Genomic DNA, 17681 nt, shown 5'->3' with positions numbered 1-17681 from the left:
GAGGGAACCAATGACCAGGGAAATAGGTTTTCATAACTATGACATCAGAATGACTATATAAACTTCTGTTTCCTTTTGAAATGTTAGAGAAAATCTTGAGTGAGAACCTGGCTCTTAATCTTGTTTTTCCCCTAGCTTTACATTGCAAATAAAGCTGGGTTACCTTGCATTTGGCATACCACAATCCACTTTGTGTTGTCTCTCTATTGGCAAATACCAGTTAGAGGGCTATATGGTTTTGGGCCCCTGTTTTCACTATCTAACCTAAATCTAAGGATGGGAGCAAGCTACGACCATCAAATATTAATAATAACCCAGTCCTAGACGAGTCTCTGTCAAAATAAAATGGCCTATACTAATAAACCTATTGCCAATCCTTACTTCTAAGTACAAAAGGGTGTGGGACAATAGTGTATGCAAAAAGAAAAGTCTTCGAGAAATAATATGTCTGGACGATTGAGCAGTTGGCTTCCCTTCCCCACGTTTTCAGTACAGGGCAAGGCAGCACGTTCGAGCTTCGCACACAGTCTGGCTTCTCTGCCATGAGGATGCAATTCAAAGCATAGATATCAGGGCCCTCTGCCAAAGCCTCTTTTCCAATAACAGTCTCTTACTGCAGAGGACCTGTTTTAACAAACAAATATCAAACTTTTATTCCAATCAGGATCTTCATATGCACAAGTTTTTGCTTCCAGTGTTCATCATTGGTCTCCCTCCTTCAGGCTTGGGCCCCCTTTTTACTGCAATGTTTACACCTCGTTCAGGCTCGGACCATGGATCTCCCTCGTTCGGGCTCGGATACTCTTGATATCAAAAGCGAAGACTTTCAAATGCACAATGGGTTTTGCTTAAACCGTTGTAGGACCACTTCAATTCACTTCACACAATGTTCTTCTCAATCTTCTACTTTCATTTGTCTTGGTGGGATACCTTACAGAGACCTTCGATTGAGCACAGTCACAGTGCCTGACCACTCTGTCAACGATATTGTAGCTTTCCTTCTCAAGTTCAAACATTCACCAGCAGTTTAGCTTTACTCCTGTCTTCCATCACACGCATTTACCAATGTTCATTCCAGCGCTCGTTATACAATGTTGCTGCTTGCAACCTTGATTTCAACACAGGCCGGTCTTGCATCCGTCTCCCCAACTCACTGGCTGTGTTGATCTCTCTGTCGCTTTTTTGTTCTTGGAGCCAAGGACGATACCACAGTGACTTCTGCTCCTCCCCACCCTGGACCGTTAGGCAGGAGGGCCTCTGGTATCTCCAACACACAATGCAGGATTCTAGGCAGGAGGGCCTCTGGTATCTCCGACACACAATGCAGGATTCTTAAGTCTGGCTTCCTGGCCTTATGCTTTTGACTCGTAGGTTTCTTGAAAGAAACGGTTTCTTGCTGAAAAGGTCAAGGATATTTCCTTCCTTGCAAACCCTTCTGCGGTTCGTTCGTATGCTTTGCCTCGCTAAGAGTGTGCTCTTGTGCTCCGCCTTTTATCCGTGTGGGGAGGTGTAATGGAAGTCAGGTGTGAGTGATTGTTAGTAATTGCCCGACTTTGCCTGACCATAGTAGTGGGACATGTCAGGTACACTGCTCAAATACAAGTCTGTTTTCTCCCAGAGCGGGCTGTCTGTGTGAAAGTGTGTGTGAAGGGAAGGGGGGAGTAAAGTTCCCACGTATCCCACCTGGTCGGATGGGGTAAAGGTGTTACATGGGGAGGGATACCGCATCTCGCCATCCGGCATCTCAATCCCTGAGGACGCCTCACCCAGGTGATGCCCTCACCACCTGAGAGAGGGATCCGCGGGGACCAGCAGGTGAGACACCTTCTGATTTCTCACACAGCGCACCAGATCCTTCATCCGATCCTTGACTCTGCCGACTGTGTTGCGTTCCCCATGCTCACAGGTTCAGTCATCAGAATGCACTTCTGGATTAGGACCTTAAGGTTCGCTGCAGGCGTTCAGGCAAAGCTCTAGGCGTTCCGGCCTTTTGATGGACAAAATCTTTTTAGAGCCAAGGCTGATGACTCCTTTCCAAGGTTTCAGTCTTCAAAAGCAACAGCAAATTCCCTGGGATTACTTGTTCAACAGCCATCAGTTCCCACACCAAGAAGAAGGGGGTTTCGACCCTTTTCCTTTTATGCCCACCATGGCAGGAATCCAGCATCTTCAGGCAAACAGAGGCCTTGCTATCCCCTCCACCAGGGAAGGTGTCTGGGAGCTCAGAGAGGAGGCATTGCTCTCTCGGCACTGCACCTAGGCCCTAGGTTCAAAGTCACTGTGAATAAAACATCCATCTCTTAAACTAGTGGGGGAGATGAGGGGATCTAGGTGTTCAGCAAGGAATGGTATCGTACCACATTAGACGTTTGGGCCTTACAGGTTGTGACACAGGATTATTGTCACCCCTTTGCTCTCTGCGACCAGCCTCACTTTGTCCCTTGATCTTCTTCTGTTACGGGAGGTCTGTCAGCTTCTGACAAAGAGTACCATAGAACTGGTGCCCTGTACAAAACAAGGCTGGGGTTGGTATTCTCTTTATTTGCTGGTTCAGAAGAAGGATGGGAGTTTGCGTCCCATTCTGGATCTGAGGCTCTTGAACTTGTACCTGCGAAAGGACACGTTCAAAATGCACTTGTTTGCCAAACAATCCTTCTTGGAATCACTGTTGGGCGGGTTGTTCACTTCTGATATAGGTGTGTCCTTTCGCTCTCTTCCTTCCTTCCTGAGGTACGTACTGCGGTATCTGTGGGAGCAAAGAATCCATTAAATGAACAAACTACTTTTCTCTCAGTGTTGATCTTTCTGATGGACATTCCTGCCAAGCTGCCCCTCTTAGCGCATAGCTTGTACACCTCATATATGCAGCAGTCCATCAATGGCCGAGTGCTAGGGGAAAAAGGGGAACACTGATTTTATGGAGTGCAATTTATACTGCCTTGATGCCACGTCTTGATTGGTGCGTGTTAGTGTGCAGAGCGGAGCCAACAGGAAGCCGCACTGTGCCCCATGGTGGCAACAAAAGTTTCAGAACATAGTTGCACTGGTGATAGGGTATCGTAGATGAGGAACCCGTGGAGGAACATCCAACAGAAAGAACATTATCGAAAGCTAAGTCATTTTGTTCTTTCTTTGCAACCTCTTTTGGTGTGCTGTCCTGTAGCAGGTGATGGCTATAAAGGACAGTCATCTGACTTGTAGATGGCGAACCACCCTTAGATCTGTCTCATTACCCAGAACTCTCAAATGTGAAGAAATTCTAGTTTGACCCAATACCGACCAGTTAGATGGCCCGCACGCCAGGGCAACACCGCTTGCCTTAGCGCTCCCATTTGTGAGTTACGCGATGGTCATTGAACACAGGAAGAGGCGAGTGGAGGAGGGAGACATTGGAGCAAAGTGAGGGTTACAAGCAGAGGTGGAGGAGTAAAAACTGAGGCTAGAGGAAGGATGCAGAGGAGCAATGAGAAGGTATAGATGAATCACCTAAGGAGTGAGTAATTAGTCGAGGAAACTGATGTCCAACTCTGAGTTTAGATAGACTGTTGGCAGCTTGAAGGGGTGGGGGGGATTTCTGTGCCATGGTGTCCACCTTTTGAGCAGTGCCTTATGCCTGATCACCGCCGGACAACTTTGGCTACCTTGGTGGTACCTGGTAGCAAAGTCCAGGAGGGTCAATTGCTTGACTCTGCCAACCCTGACAAGTGCTAAGAAAGACTGAGCCGAGAGAGAAGTGTTTTTGGATATTACAAAATGACAGGGACTGGATTTTGTTTATAATTGATTGCTTATAACGCGCTTAATAATTACCTAGAGGTTTCTAAGCGCGGACCTGGGGGTCGAACCTGTATTGCGCTGCGTCATCTTGTTTTCAAGGCGAGCGTGTTTCCCCTGAGCTATCCTGTTGATGACCAATTGAATAAAGGGCGAGCGGAAACGAATGAGGACCAGCATCCTTAGAAATGGAAATCGTGGTAGGAGACCAGGGTTTCTGTCATACTAGTTCTAACCCCATCACTGCCTGTTTAATCAACCGCATTTCCTTTCACAACAACAATAGTCACTTGAAGATCGCAGCTTGGTTTTGAGTTGTGTGTACCAAAACGGCAAGAGACAATGCAAATTGTCAAAGCTGTGCTGCAATAGAACCCAATAACGTAACATGACAAATAATAAAACAATGTAATTTCCGGAAGAAACAAAATGGAATTGGAGCATCCATTGCGTCATGCTTAATGTGCTGCCGCTCTGTGTACTGGTCCTAGAACTGCACCTTTTTTTGTGATATGCGTAATCAATCTGCCAGCTATTTATTTTTTTAATATTTATTCTGCAAAAGAAGATAGTCTCGGTTTGGTAGGTGATGCAAGTTTTTGTAGCTCTTGGTGTACAAGTGAAGTAGTTGTGCACACCTCTAAAGGTGATGGATTATGAAGGTTCAGTTATCCCAAAAGGCAGAGGCATGAATAAAACCAAAGATCTTCATTGCAGGATACATTGGGTAGCTAGCCAGATAAGAACCATGGACCTACCGATGACTGAAAGAAGCGCTCTCATGCAGGTGTTTTCTTTAACTGGGTATGCAACATAACTTTGTGTCAGTTCGGAAATAGCGATGTGGTCAGTGGTTTTTAAAACCTAGTAGTGGATTGGATAAGTAGACTTGCAGAAATATGGTGATGAAACAGTCATAGGCGACAGAATATTAAATATATTAAAGATGTACTTTATTCCAAATAATAAGAATGGAAAGTAAGCATATTTTACAAGAGAAAATGTGCTATGATTCGTCAACTAGTGTTTGGAGCTTGAATGAGACTAAGTTCCTCAGGGGATATTGTATGCTATTACCGCTGTTGTTTGTATCCCACAGGCATGGCACTGATGATGCAGTTGGCCCGTGAGCTAAAGACATTGGCCCGTGAACTCAGTATTGCAGTCCTGGTAAGTGCCAAAGAGAAAGGTGGGCCCACCTTTTGCCATGCAACTCACTTTGGGTAATTTTAAACACTTATATTTTTACATACTTAGTTTAAGTACAATGTACTATACCATTGCAGTTTTGGCACAAAGTCCCATGATTATAGACTGAGTTCTGGTAACTAGAACCCTTTCTTGGTTCATATCGATTTTGCAGAAGCAAGGCTTCCTCAGTGGAAAGAGGTGATACACCTACCTGACAGTAAATGAGGTTTAATGGGCGTTACACAAACACGGCCACACTGGACATACACTGAGCCTACTAGATTATTGTGCTAGATCTAGGCAGGCCTTTTCCAAAACCTTGGCACTCCCATTCAAGTATCAGAGAATTCCATACGTATGCTGATAAATGCATTAGATAGAGATGGCATATCTACGATCAGCTAGCCATTTGTACACTACAAACCAGTCACCTATGGAAAACAAGCTTTGCCGTGCTGGCAGCAAACTTTGAAGGAGTTTATTAGAACTTAGATTTTAAAAAAAGAGTCATTAAAACAAGAATGCTTTCCGTGTTATAGTAAAGGAGAGACGAATGGTAAATTACTCCAAGTGAGGGAGCGGTTAACCACCTAAGCAGGCAATGCGATGTGACCATATAATGGCTAGTAATCGCGCATGCTGACTTAATGGAGTTTCTTATCCTAGAATGTTCCTTTATGGTGTTGTAGACGAGGACTATGTAAAAATGTTCTCTCAGAGGATGCCGGAATGTACCATTGGATTAGAAGCGTCTAGTAACACAACCCCTTCTTTGGTTCATGTTTTTGTACATTTTGCTGAGAAGAATGTCAAAAATACCTATTTAAAGAACAGGCAGGGTTAAAGGTGTGAGGCGTTTCTGTCTCTCATCTGCAGTTAGATATTTTCAGGCTTAAGTGTTTTTCTGCTCTAGGTGTCTAACCATGTGACCCGAGAAGGTAGTGGTGTCCTCAGACCTGCCCTGGGACGCTCCTGGTGGTTTGTGCCCAGCACCCGCATCCTTCTAGAACAAAAAAAAGGATTCCAGGGGGAGTCAACTTCCCAACGTGTTGCCACCATAACCAAGTCACCCCGTCAGGTGAGCTACCACGTCTGCTTCTGTGCATTGCTTTTTTCATTCGCTGTGTCCAACATCCCTCTTTTAAATCTATGGGTTGAATGTACAGCTAGTATTGAGCAACATTGTTCTTTTATCTGAGCTTGTTAATTGGAGAAACTCTGGCTTTTTGTACAAGCACTGCTATTGTAATGAGTGTACCTTCTCTTTAACTGAGTCTAACAGAGGACTATAACACCGGGAATGGTTAGGGTGTATCATTTATACCTATAAATGCATCGAACCTAAAACAATGCTTGTAGTAATGAAAATATGTTGATGTTGTACATATATAGTAGGTTAGCAGTCCATGTTGTTAAATAACCTTTTTACTTAGTGCATTGGCATAAATTCCACACTCGGGTATGGCAAGCTAAAGTTGCCAGGAGGGAATATCTTTAATAAAATACTCAACATTAAGTTGGATTTTTCATTAAAGTTTTAATGCTACAGGATCCAGAATGAATTCTTAGTTCACTTTACTAAAACTTTATTTCTAGATATCAAATTCAAAGAAATGTCGAATTAGGTCTAATCTGTATTCTTAGTGTCAAATAGGGATCATGTTCTGCAATGTTACTATTTAGGAAAATGTGACAACTGTTGAACAGCATGTTGACTCTTTATTTCCTATCACCTTTCTCATCTAGCCGACTGGGCTACAGGCATTGTTAGAGATTGGAAGCTGCGGCGCTATGGATGTCAAATCTGCTGCACTTGAAGAGGTATCCTGATGCAGGTCTGAACAAGCTTCTTCTGAATATTAGAACAAGCCAGAAATTCGTAGGTCTCAGAAAAGAGCTAATCAACTGGCGATTGGTGTGAAAGTTGAGCTTTGCTTATAACAAAGTGCTTTGCAAACATATGCAACCGCCGGCAAAGCACTTTGACTAGCAACTGGATCCAGATCTTTGGAAAAAATGGAGAGCAAAGCTACCAACATAATCCTGCTCCTCTCAACCTGAGAACTACAAGAGGTCAGCACGGTCCTGGTAGATAACAATTGCTCAAGTGCCAGCAGAAACCGTGAGGAATTGGAACCAGAAACCAGGCCTTTGCTCATGCCCACCATCAGTGTTCTGGGACTGTGACGAGTACATGAGTAAATGTACGGCTCAAGTGAATGTTTGTATATGGCTAACTTGATTTTGTTGTAAGAGTGATACATGATTTCCCACTGAACATCATCAGGCTGACACAGATTCGTATGTAATGTTATGTGCTTCACATTTGAGTTATTGTTTGTTTCTTCCCTTTATCAGCAAAGCACTTTGAGACTTGTTCACCAGTACAGCATGTTGCAACCCACACAAGCGTCTATAGATTCTACGTTTGGCTTTAGATGATGTTCCACATACATTTTATTGTATTCATTTTTGTAAATGATATAAGAATGATTCATTGTTTTCTAGAGGAGAAAATGAAGATTTGTTAGGGTTCATGCAATGAGCATCTCCAATATATGTTGTTGGATTTTATTTTGGTTTCATTAATAGCTTGTAACAACTTGCGACATTCAGGTGCTTATGTCGTGAGCCTCTAGATGTGTCATAAGCTATGTTCCTCATAAGATATATGCTTTAAAATTAGCAAACATATAGTGTTTCATCAATTCACATGTTTGTAAGGTTTTCAGATGTTCCTACTTGTTGTCATTATTACAGGTAGGCATTTTGTTTGTGCAACATTACGGTCAAGATTATTGTCTTTTTTTTTTTAGCCCTTTGAAGGACTTCGGCCACCACGAAACGAGTACGCAGATTGAGGTTTACTTTGTCCCAAAATACGTCCTAAACGGCATACTTGTATTTTGTTTTCAACCTTGATTTTTATGCAATCCGTTTTATTTATTTATTTTTTGTTATTTGCTGCACCTCATTATCTTTGTTCTCTCTAAGTTTGAGTCGACAAATGTTATATGCACTGTGTGCACAAGGAAAATGATGCTTTCTACAAAATACCGATTGCCGTTTAATCAGCAGCTATGCAATGTTATGTTATTTGAAGTATTCTAAAACAAAACAATTGGCATGATTTAGAAATGCTGCAGAGGTGCTTATTTTCATTAGCATTTGTTTGTTTTTATAGAGTTGCAATCTCTTAAACGAATAGTTTCATATTGAGCAACTTCATTTACCCCAAAGAAGACCTCCTTACCATAATCAACTACTTTGCTCCATTAAGCATTTAAAGGAGGACCATGAGAAATCCACGTGTCCGTCTGTTGCCTCACAGATTTTGTAATCTGCATAATTGACCAGGAAAAAGTGAAGAATATCATGAAGCTGAGACTGGAATCGCCCATGCTTATAACTAGTTTATACTGCTGTGCAGTGAAATTGATCTAAAGTCATTAGTTCAGTGGTGTCAGTTCTCAAAGTATTCCATCTCTGGTGGGTTAATCGCACCAGGTAATGGTTTCTCTTTTGAGGGTGGGCCTTAAAGTCCTGCGTATATTATAGTTGGGGCAAAAGCACAAGTATCAGAATGCAAATCATAAAAATGATAGGACAATCTACGTAAACATAACATCTGGGTACCATGAATATTGTATTCATTTGCTACCTACACCAGGGGAAAAGCCACCACACTCAAAAGAAAATATTCCAATAAATTAAAGTTCCCCAAAATTAACAATGTTTCTCCAACATTCGATCTTTCATAGATGCACATGATTTGAATATTCCCTGTCATCAGGTGGGAAATCCTTGGTTACATACTTCACCAATACCACATTAATGAAAAAGGCAGTGCCACCGCAGCATAGCCACCTCGTTCACACTCTCAAAAGGCAATGTTCCAAATAATTCGGAAATTAATTCTGAAGTTCCAGTCTTCTTTAGGAAAATTAGCATACATTTTCAACTGAGACACAGTTACATTAAACAAATAAAATATACTTTGAATGGATAGTGTCCTCCCACCTATTCCTCAACTTATGATATTTCCATATCCAGCTTCAGCTGCTTTGGAAAAAAAAACAGCAGAGGGCGCTGCGCGTCAATGTCAGTCTACTCTATGTCCCTCGGAGGCCGCGTCTCCATGTCGACATTATCGATGGTATAAAGCGCGCACAGTGACTGTTGGCTTCAGTTCTGTTTTTCTGCAAAAGTTATCGCTTCGGATACAGTATGCTTCGGTTCCCTATCGAGAATCTTTGAGTATGTTTCTTGAAAATGGCATCATCCTCATCGGTGTCTTCGACTCCAAGATCAGGCCTTAAGAAGTGCCAAAATTGTGGGGGCGAAGATGTCCCTTACGGACCCCCATCGGGTGTGTCTGTGGTGCCTTGGTTCCTCGCGCTACCTTCGACTGTAAGGACTGACTATCGATGATGGAGAAAGCCCCATCGAAAAAAGTGTCCTCAGACGAGTCGAGAAATATTTCTCCTTGTTGTGTTGTAAAAAGACAGAGATCGAGATCACGCAGTGGTTTTCACCACTCGTCATCTTCATGACATTCGAGGAAAAGGCACCATAGGTCACCATCTTCGTCGTCGAGTTCTTCCCCAGAATGGGTTAAATGCCCAACGAAATAAGCCTCTCCAGCTGAGTCGGAGATGTTCTGAATAAAAATGATGCAAGTTTTTGAGAATGTGGCTTTGACCTCCCTCAAAAACGTATGAAAGCCATGCCCAGGTCGAAAAACTCGACAAAAAAAAGGATAAGGGCAATACGTGTGTACCCTCAGACCCGGAAGGCAAACAAAAATCTCCTCGAGAGCAGTCAAAGGATCCCTCAAGTCGAGACAAATCTTCCTCAAGGAAGAAGTCATCAACGCCATCGGCGCCGAAAGACTGCTCATCGGACCATGACAGGTCCTTGGCGCAAAGGCGTCAGACAAGTCCTCGACGTCCAAAGCGTCAAAGCCCTTGATGTCGACCTTGTCAAAGAATTTGGCGCCACCATCAACGCCATTGAGGATCATAGAGAAGGTGTATACACCATTACCAAGAAAGGACTTCTTTGAGTCACTTTCTTCGATTAATGAGGAAGCAGAACATTTTTCTGATGATTCACAACATTTTGGTCTTCAGTATGGAACACCTGCGGTCCCTGAGTTTGGGAGACCAGACCCCACTGACCATGCTGAAGGGTCTTATAGACATTTAATGACCAGGGTGGTAGTCTATATGGGGTGGAAAAGACCCACACAAGTATACGAACAGGATGATCTGACTGAGAGCCTAGATAAAGGACCACAGGAGGATCCGGTTCTTACTTTTCATGTGGCATTGCAAAGGAGAGTGAGTACAAATTGGGACACGCCAGAATTGATTCCTGTAGTGAATAAAACATGTACATCAAAATACATGGCATCCAGTAGTGACCCCAGTTACTTGTCAAAGCATCCCACCCCTGAAAGTTTTGTAGTACAAGCTGCCACATCAACCAACAGAACGCATACCCGACTATTCCCCCAGACAAAGATGACAAGCGTTACGACGCTTGGGCCAAGAAAGTTTTCTCTTCAGGAAGGATGGCCCTAAAGTCAGCAAATGCTACATGCACGTTGGCCAGATTCACTCACGCTATTTGGGAATGTCTAGCAATTGCGGCTGATCATATCCCGAAGGGGAGGAAAGAGACAGATTTTTAAATCTAGTTAAGGAAGGGAAAGATGCAATGTGCAAATCCCTCCAGACAGGTCTCGGCACTGCTGACAGCATCAGCAGGTCCATGGTGCCTACTACAGTTATGCACAGATTTGTCTGGTTAAGAAAGTCTGGTTTTGCTCCAGATGTGCAATCCAGATTGCTTAACATGGCCTGAGCCTGGAGAAATTGCAGACCTCTAAACCGGCAGCAAAGTCCCTGGTGCTACTATTAGACAGGCACAAAACCGCCCCACCAGCAGACCTTCTAAGGGTAGGTCATTTTGCTTTTACACCACAGATGGCAGGGGAGAGGACTGTCCAATCAAAGAGGTCAGAAAATATTTCCCCATGGTGGACGGAGAAGAGGTACTAGAACCGTCCAGGCAGCAGCTGCTTTACCATCAGCCACTGCTACAACCGCCTCAAAACCTCCCTGAGGTCTTATTTCTCAAGACCCCAGTGGAAGGCAGACTCTCACTGCATCTGAAAGAATGGTGGGGCATTACTTCAGATGCATGGGCATTGGAAACAGTTGCCCAGGGTTACTGCCTTCCCTTTCTAAAAAAAACCTCAGAGTCATTCACCGGGGAACAGCTATTTCAAAGTTCCAGATCCGCTCATTATGCAGGAAATCTTAACCCTGCCAGAGAAGGGTGCTATTGAACCAGTACCTGTAGCAGAGAGGAACAAGGGTTTGTACTCCCCGTACTTTCTAATTCCAAAAAAGGACAGAGGATTGAGACACATCTTGGATTAAGAGACTTGAACAAGTTCCTCAGGTAGGACAAAGTCAAGATGGTTACCCATTCTCAAATCCTTCAGGCCCTCCAGCTTCAGGACTGGATGGTATCATTGGACCTTCAGGATGCTTGCTTTCATGTGCCAATCCATCACAAGCACAGACAGTACCTGAGGTTAGCCTTTGGCGGTTCTCATGATCAGTTTTGAGTTCTGCCATTTGGGCTGACCTCCCCCCGAGGGATTTAACCAAGTTAATGGCAGTGGTGACAGCGAGTCTCACGATAGGGGGGGTTAACGTCTACCCCCACCTGGACGATTGGCTGATCAGGGCCAGTTCCCCCAAACAGGCCCTGGAACATCTCAGTTTCAACTGTCACTCCCTTCACAGACTGGGCTTCTCCCTCAACTTCAAGAAGTCTCACATGATACCATCTCAAAAGCTCCTATTCATTGGCGAAGTCCTGTATGCATCCCTGAGAAACGCCTCGCCACCAGAGGTGAGGGCTCAAGACATTCTGCAGATGATCAAAGATTCCAGAGTGCCAAGCGTCTCCTGTCCTTCAACTTTGAGGTTGCGTGGCATCATGGCATCCTGCATTTTTATGGTGTCAGAGGCTCGCCTGAGAATGTGATCCCTTCAGTGGGCTCTCAGAACACAGTGGTCCAAATTCCCAGGCAGGATGTCAGACCTCCTTCAGATTCTGAGCAGAGTCTAACAGAACCTTCGGTGGTGGGCCTGCCAGGAGAACTTTCTCAAAGGGGAACCTTTTTGGCAACCATGGCCGGAGATAACAGTAGCGATGGATGCCTCACAGGGTGGCCAGCCCATGCCACCCATCTGACAATCAGTGGTCATTGGTCTCCATCGGAGTCCACACTACACATCAACCATTTGGAGCTAAGGGCAATTAGACTAGCGCTGAAGGCCTTTCTGCCCTCTGTATGGGGAAAGAACGTACTGATAATGACAGACAACAAAGTGGCCATCAACTACCTCAACAAAAGAGGAGGTGTAGGGTCACTGCCAATGTGCAGAGAGGCAATGCAGCTCTGGTACTCGGCAATCCAAGAAGGAATCTCTCTATCAGCAGTTCACCTACCCGGAGTGGAGAATACGGCGGCAGATGTTCTGAGCAGGCAAAGCACAGTCTCCCATGAGTGGGAACTAGCTCAGGAAGTCCTTCAAGAGATCTTCACCCTTTGGGGAACGACCCAAGTAAATCTGTTCACGACCAGTGTCAACCAGAAGTAAGAACAGTACTGCTCAAGGGAATTTCCGCTAAGAGGAGCTCAAGGAGACGTGTTCGTAGTGGACTGTGAGTTTCCACTCCTGTACGCGTTTCCTCAAGTTCCCTTCATTCCTGAAGTCATCAGGCGGTTGAGGTGGTTCAGGAAATCCATGCTCCTAATTGCTCTTGATTGGGCCAGGAGGCTGTGGTACCCAGACCTTCTGGACATGTCCATCTGCCCTCCTATGCATCTTCCACAAGGAGAGGACCTTCTCTCTCTCTGAGACAGAGAGAGAGAGAGAGATCCACGAAAACGTAATGGAAATGTTGCTTTCGGCCAGAAGGCCAGCAACAAAGTTCTTATACCCAGGCCTCCAGATAAGGTGCATACTAGGCCTTTTTATGCATGAAAATCTTGTAAATACGACAGCTTTATTATTTTCCGGGGTACATTTACACACAGGTTTAGAGCAGAGGGCAGTGCAAAGGTCATGTTACTTGACAGAAACCAGAAGGCTTTTTTTGATTTTTATCTACATGGATGTAATTGCACGCCACCTCTGAAACAGAATGTATTTCTCTGAAGCCTTTCAAAAAAATAAACTGCACACTGTGATACAAGGAATGGTTTATTTCCATTCAGCTTCAGAAGCACTGTGCATATTTTCCTAGAATTTTAGGATTGTATTAATAAGAGACAAAACTAAGTTTTAATTGAGAATTAATATTTTTTAACAAGTTATGCTTTTTTTCCAGTGAAAGCAAACCAGCATTGCACAATTGTATTTTTCAGAGTTCCGGTGCTGTGTGCATAATCATGCGAAGGCAGATCATTTTTACACTTATAATTTAATTTACACTCTAATTATAAAAACTATGTGTAAAATGATGACTATGCACAGTCTAGTTTACATCCATTTAACCTTGCAGTCAATGGGGTACATTACTATAAATGGTCAGTGGCAGCAGAGTCTTTGCTCAAGGGTGAGTAGTTGTCATTACACTGATCACAGGTGTTCTAACCTCTCAAATCTTCAGGACTACAATTAAAACATCCAAAACCTGACTCTCCAGGAAGTGCAAGCACTGTTAAAAAAAATAAAGGAAATTTACATTGGTTTTTGAAATTGAAACTCAGCAAAACCTGTCCCTGTGATAATCTAGATAGGTATTAAACTTTATATAGCGCTTCATGAATGGTTCATCATACTTCTAGGTACTGTGATTATTATACCTCTGTCGATACTCAGTTAACCAACCTCTGAAGGATGTTAGCCAATAAGATAGCTGAGCCGGTTGAGCACTTGTTGATGTAATCTTTCTGTGATCTGTAGGTTGTGGGTTCGAATCCCAGCAAGTCCAACTCAGCTGTTTATCCATTCGAGGTTGATAAAGGAGTACCGACTTCGGTTTGGTGGTAATTGTGATAAATATGTTCTATGTACAGCTCTTTGCCAAAAGAACTATATAAATAACCATTTGACCACTAGATTAGATATAGAATTTAGCATGGAGTCCTTGCCTCTCTGCACTGTTGTATCATAACACTGGCATACCATTAGGTAGTAATAGCGCCATGAAATTAGGAATTTCATTAAACATCAAAAGACAATTCTGCTATCGAAGCTCAAAACACACAATACAATTCATGTTTGCTTTACTATATAATTGGCTAGGTTTTTGTGATTTCAACATTTAAATAAATACAGGAGAGATCCAATGGCCAGAAATAATGAAAGGTGTATTCTGTCACTGCTGCATAGTAATGATTTCCATACAGTTTTTGCACACGTCAGCTGGATGTCACACACATTTTACTCTCTTGCAAAGGAGAAAGGTCATTTTTACTCTCAAAGTTTAAAAATAGAGAGTAAAATACTCCCACCTCAAAATCTTATCTGGAGCACTGTTGTACCACTGCCTTTGGAACACATTCTGCAGCTTGTGCAGGGATAAGAATGTGGAGCCTTTTACATGCAGTACAACTATGGTGTTATCATTCTTATTACACCTGCCCAACTTTGGGCTCCAGGTTGTTACAATCAAGGGTTATCTTGCAGCTCTCTCTATTTTTAAGCGCTCCTCTGAAGGGGTATCTTTCTTCAAGATGCCCATTGTGATACAATTCTTAAAAGGACTGACAAATACATTGCCCCCAGTCCCATTTAAAGTGCCAACTTGGGACCACTACTTGGTATTGAGATTTCAAATGTGTACTCCTTTTGAGCCTATCCATACCTGTCCTTTAAGGATATTAACCTTTAAGACCATCCTTTTAGTTGCCCTTACATCAACCAGAAGAGTGAGTGAACATAAGGCTTTGTCCTGCAAGCCTCCTTATACCCTGTTCTATAAGGCCAAGGTGGTCCTTAATGTGAAACCGACCTTCTTGCCTAATATTGTGCCCGAGTTCCATTTAACTCAGAAAATAATTTTACCTTCGTTTTATCCTGCTCCTCATCCTGGAAAGGAAGAGGAGAGATTACACAGGCTTGATCCGAGGCGTGCACTGACATTTTACATCTCCAGGATGTCTAAGATAAGACACAATGATCAACTTTATGTAGGTTACACGGGCCACAAGTTGGGTATGGCAATTTCGAAACAAACCATGTCAAGAAGGATTATTTTGGAAATATTTGAATGCTACAGATTAGCAGCTCATTCAACCAGGGGCATGGCTACCAGGAGCTAATGCAGAGGACATTACAGAGGGGTATCCCAATTAGAGATATTTGTGTGGCAGCCACATGGTTGTCCGTACACACCTTTACCAAACACTATAATCTTGACTCTTCCTCAAGCCGGGAAGGTCTATTTGGAAATGCAGCGCTAGATTCTGTTCACACAGACCTATGAAGGAACTCCTAACTTATTATGAGTCTCAAAAATTCAGACTCTCTCCTCCAGGAATACATACACTGCTTTGGGAGTTTATCATTAGATGAGGAATACATGGCAGGACACAATCCATTCGAAGAACAAGTTACTTACCCATGGTGACGTTCTTTCGACTGGATGTTCCTCCCACGTATTCCTCATCACCCCTCCCAACCTGCCCTGCAGTAGAATTTTCCATGTGATTGCAGTTGTCGCTCTTTCAGGAGAAGTAACTGTCGGGTGAAGGATATCCTATACATGCTTTAAAAACAGAACTGCAGCCAACGGTTGCTGTGCGCGCTTTATACCATCGATGACATCGACATCGAGACAGGCCTCCAAGGGACATCGAGTCAATCGATGCACAGCGCCCTCTGCTGAAAAAGAAATTCCAAAAGTAGCTGAAGCTGGATATGGAAAAATCATAAGATGAGGAATATGTGGGAGGAACATCCAGTCGAAAGAACGTTACCATGGGTAACTAACTTGTTCTCCTACCACAAAGTCACAGTTTCTTTCCCCATTATGAACATGTTCAGAATTCTACATTTCTATCAAAGACAAAGGTGCATTTCCTCTTACTGGGATCATTGTGATGACCCCATATTGTCAAATTTAGAAAAATGAATAAGGCTTTTTTTCCCTAGTGAGCAGAATATCCAAAAACAATGTCCTAGACAAGACTACTTTCAGGTGCAATGTGACTTCTTAGTCACTTTTTATTTTCTTCTTTATCTTTGCAATATTGTCCACGCAGAAGTGCCCCAACCTACTGCACCGATCTATTCAGGTTTTTGGGTCATTTGATTGGTTGAAGGCAATCATTTGTTAAAGTTGTAAACAATGTGTCAATACGTTTGGTGGCGTTCTGAATTTTAGTCCCTTACTATTTCAAGTAACAACTTTATTCTCTTATTTAAAGTTCGGTGGCTTGTAACCTTTTCAGTTCTAAATAATTCCACTGTGCATATTGAGTTTGCATTCTCTTTTTTTTAAGGGAGCATGTTTCTTTTTTATTACAAGACTTTCAGCAAAGAAAAGTTCTGATGTTTAGGTGCACAGCATAATAAAGTAGCTATTTTACTTTCAGCGACCTGTAGTGCATGTGCAAGTTGATTTTAGTTCCGCGTAGATATGAAAGCTTGCATTTTTAGTGTTTTTTTCCTTTCAGGAGCTGCATATTTCGGAAATATGATAACTACATAAGTATGGATCATGATTGGGTAGATAACCCCTAAATTGCAGTAATTCTGGAATATGTCACTAATGTATGACTACCTATCAGTAGCAAACTAATTTATTTCTTAAGTCCAAGGACATCATTCTTCCAAAATATTGTTAGACATCATGGGGTCAATCGCCAGAAAGCAAACAGTGGTCATTTTCTCAAGTCCTCTGTATCCATTACTTCATGCAACATTGGAAAATCTTCTGGTGAATAAACATTTCCCACAAACATTGTTTGATGTCCAGTAGTACCAGCATTATTTTTAAATGTGTATTTATAGGATAACGGCGATAATTGATGATCAATTCCAGTTGAATAATTTGTAATATCAATACTTACCTGAGGTGCTTCTTTCCCCTGTCACTGACCAGACAATTACACTGCAATCACATTTGTTTGTATGATGTTTCATGTAACAATGAGTGTGTGTTGCTCAGTAAAACAAAACAAGTTCAATTGAAACCTTGCTTGCTGTGTGCTAGCACTGCTTGTACTGATGCAGAAACACGCTGCATCTGCATGCATGCTTAAGCATAAAGCCCAGTATTCTCATATTAGTCACAGAAGCTTACTGTTAAATGTTCTCCTAGTTCACTCATTTTTCACTGCAGGACCAGGTCTGCATGGCATACATGCACGGCCTGAGGCCCACAGCTTTCATGCAGATGTCTACAACAGTATACTAGCATCCTGCTCTTCCCCCCTTACCAACTGGTTGGGATAGCCTGCCAAGAAATCTGGACAGGAAAAAAGCTTTTCCAGCGGAGGATGTTGCCACTTTAAGACTTTAGAATAGGGCTCAGTACGTACAACCATCCCTCCGCGCACATGGCCCTGTCCCGATCCATGGGTCACCAACGGGCTCCTTACAGTTCCTGTTTTTCCTGGTTGGACGTGGGAAGAGTTTCTCTATGTGCCTCCATATTTGGGGGTGTATGTGGTCACT

General features: G+C 43.0%; 1 protein-coding gene across 1 annotated transcript in view; it reads left to right on the top strand.

Moving 5' to 3' along the window:
- RAD51D (RAD51 paralog D) overlaps positions 1-16967 on the top strand; it is a 384690-nt gene extending 367723 nt beyond the window's left edge. The window contains exons 9-11 of the mRNA XM_069614897.1: positions 4874-4944; positions 5879-6043; positions 6712-16967. Of these exons, the coding sequence (XP_069470998.1) occupies positions 4874-4944; positions 5879-6043; positions 6712-6795 (320 nt within the window). The 3' untranslated portion in view covers positions 6796-16967. The remainder of the gene's footprint in view (positions 1-4873; positions 4945-5878; positions 6044-6711) is intronic.
- Positions 16968-17681: the final 714 nt, after the last annotated feature.

Source organism: Ambystoma mexicanum, chromosome 9, assembly GCF_040938575.1.
Source record: "Ambystoma mexicanum isolate Mex_15411 chromosome 9, UKY_AmexF1_1, whole genome shotgun sequence".
NCBI lineage: Eukaryota > Metazoa > Chordata > Amphibia > Caudata > Ambystomatidae > Ambystoma > Ambystoma mexicanum.
Note: the sequence above shows the minus strand (reverse complement) of the source record. Positions and strands in the feature narration are given on the sequence as shown.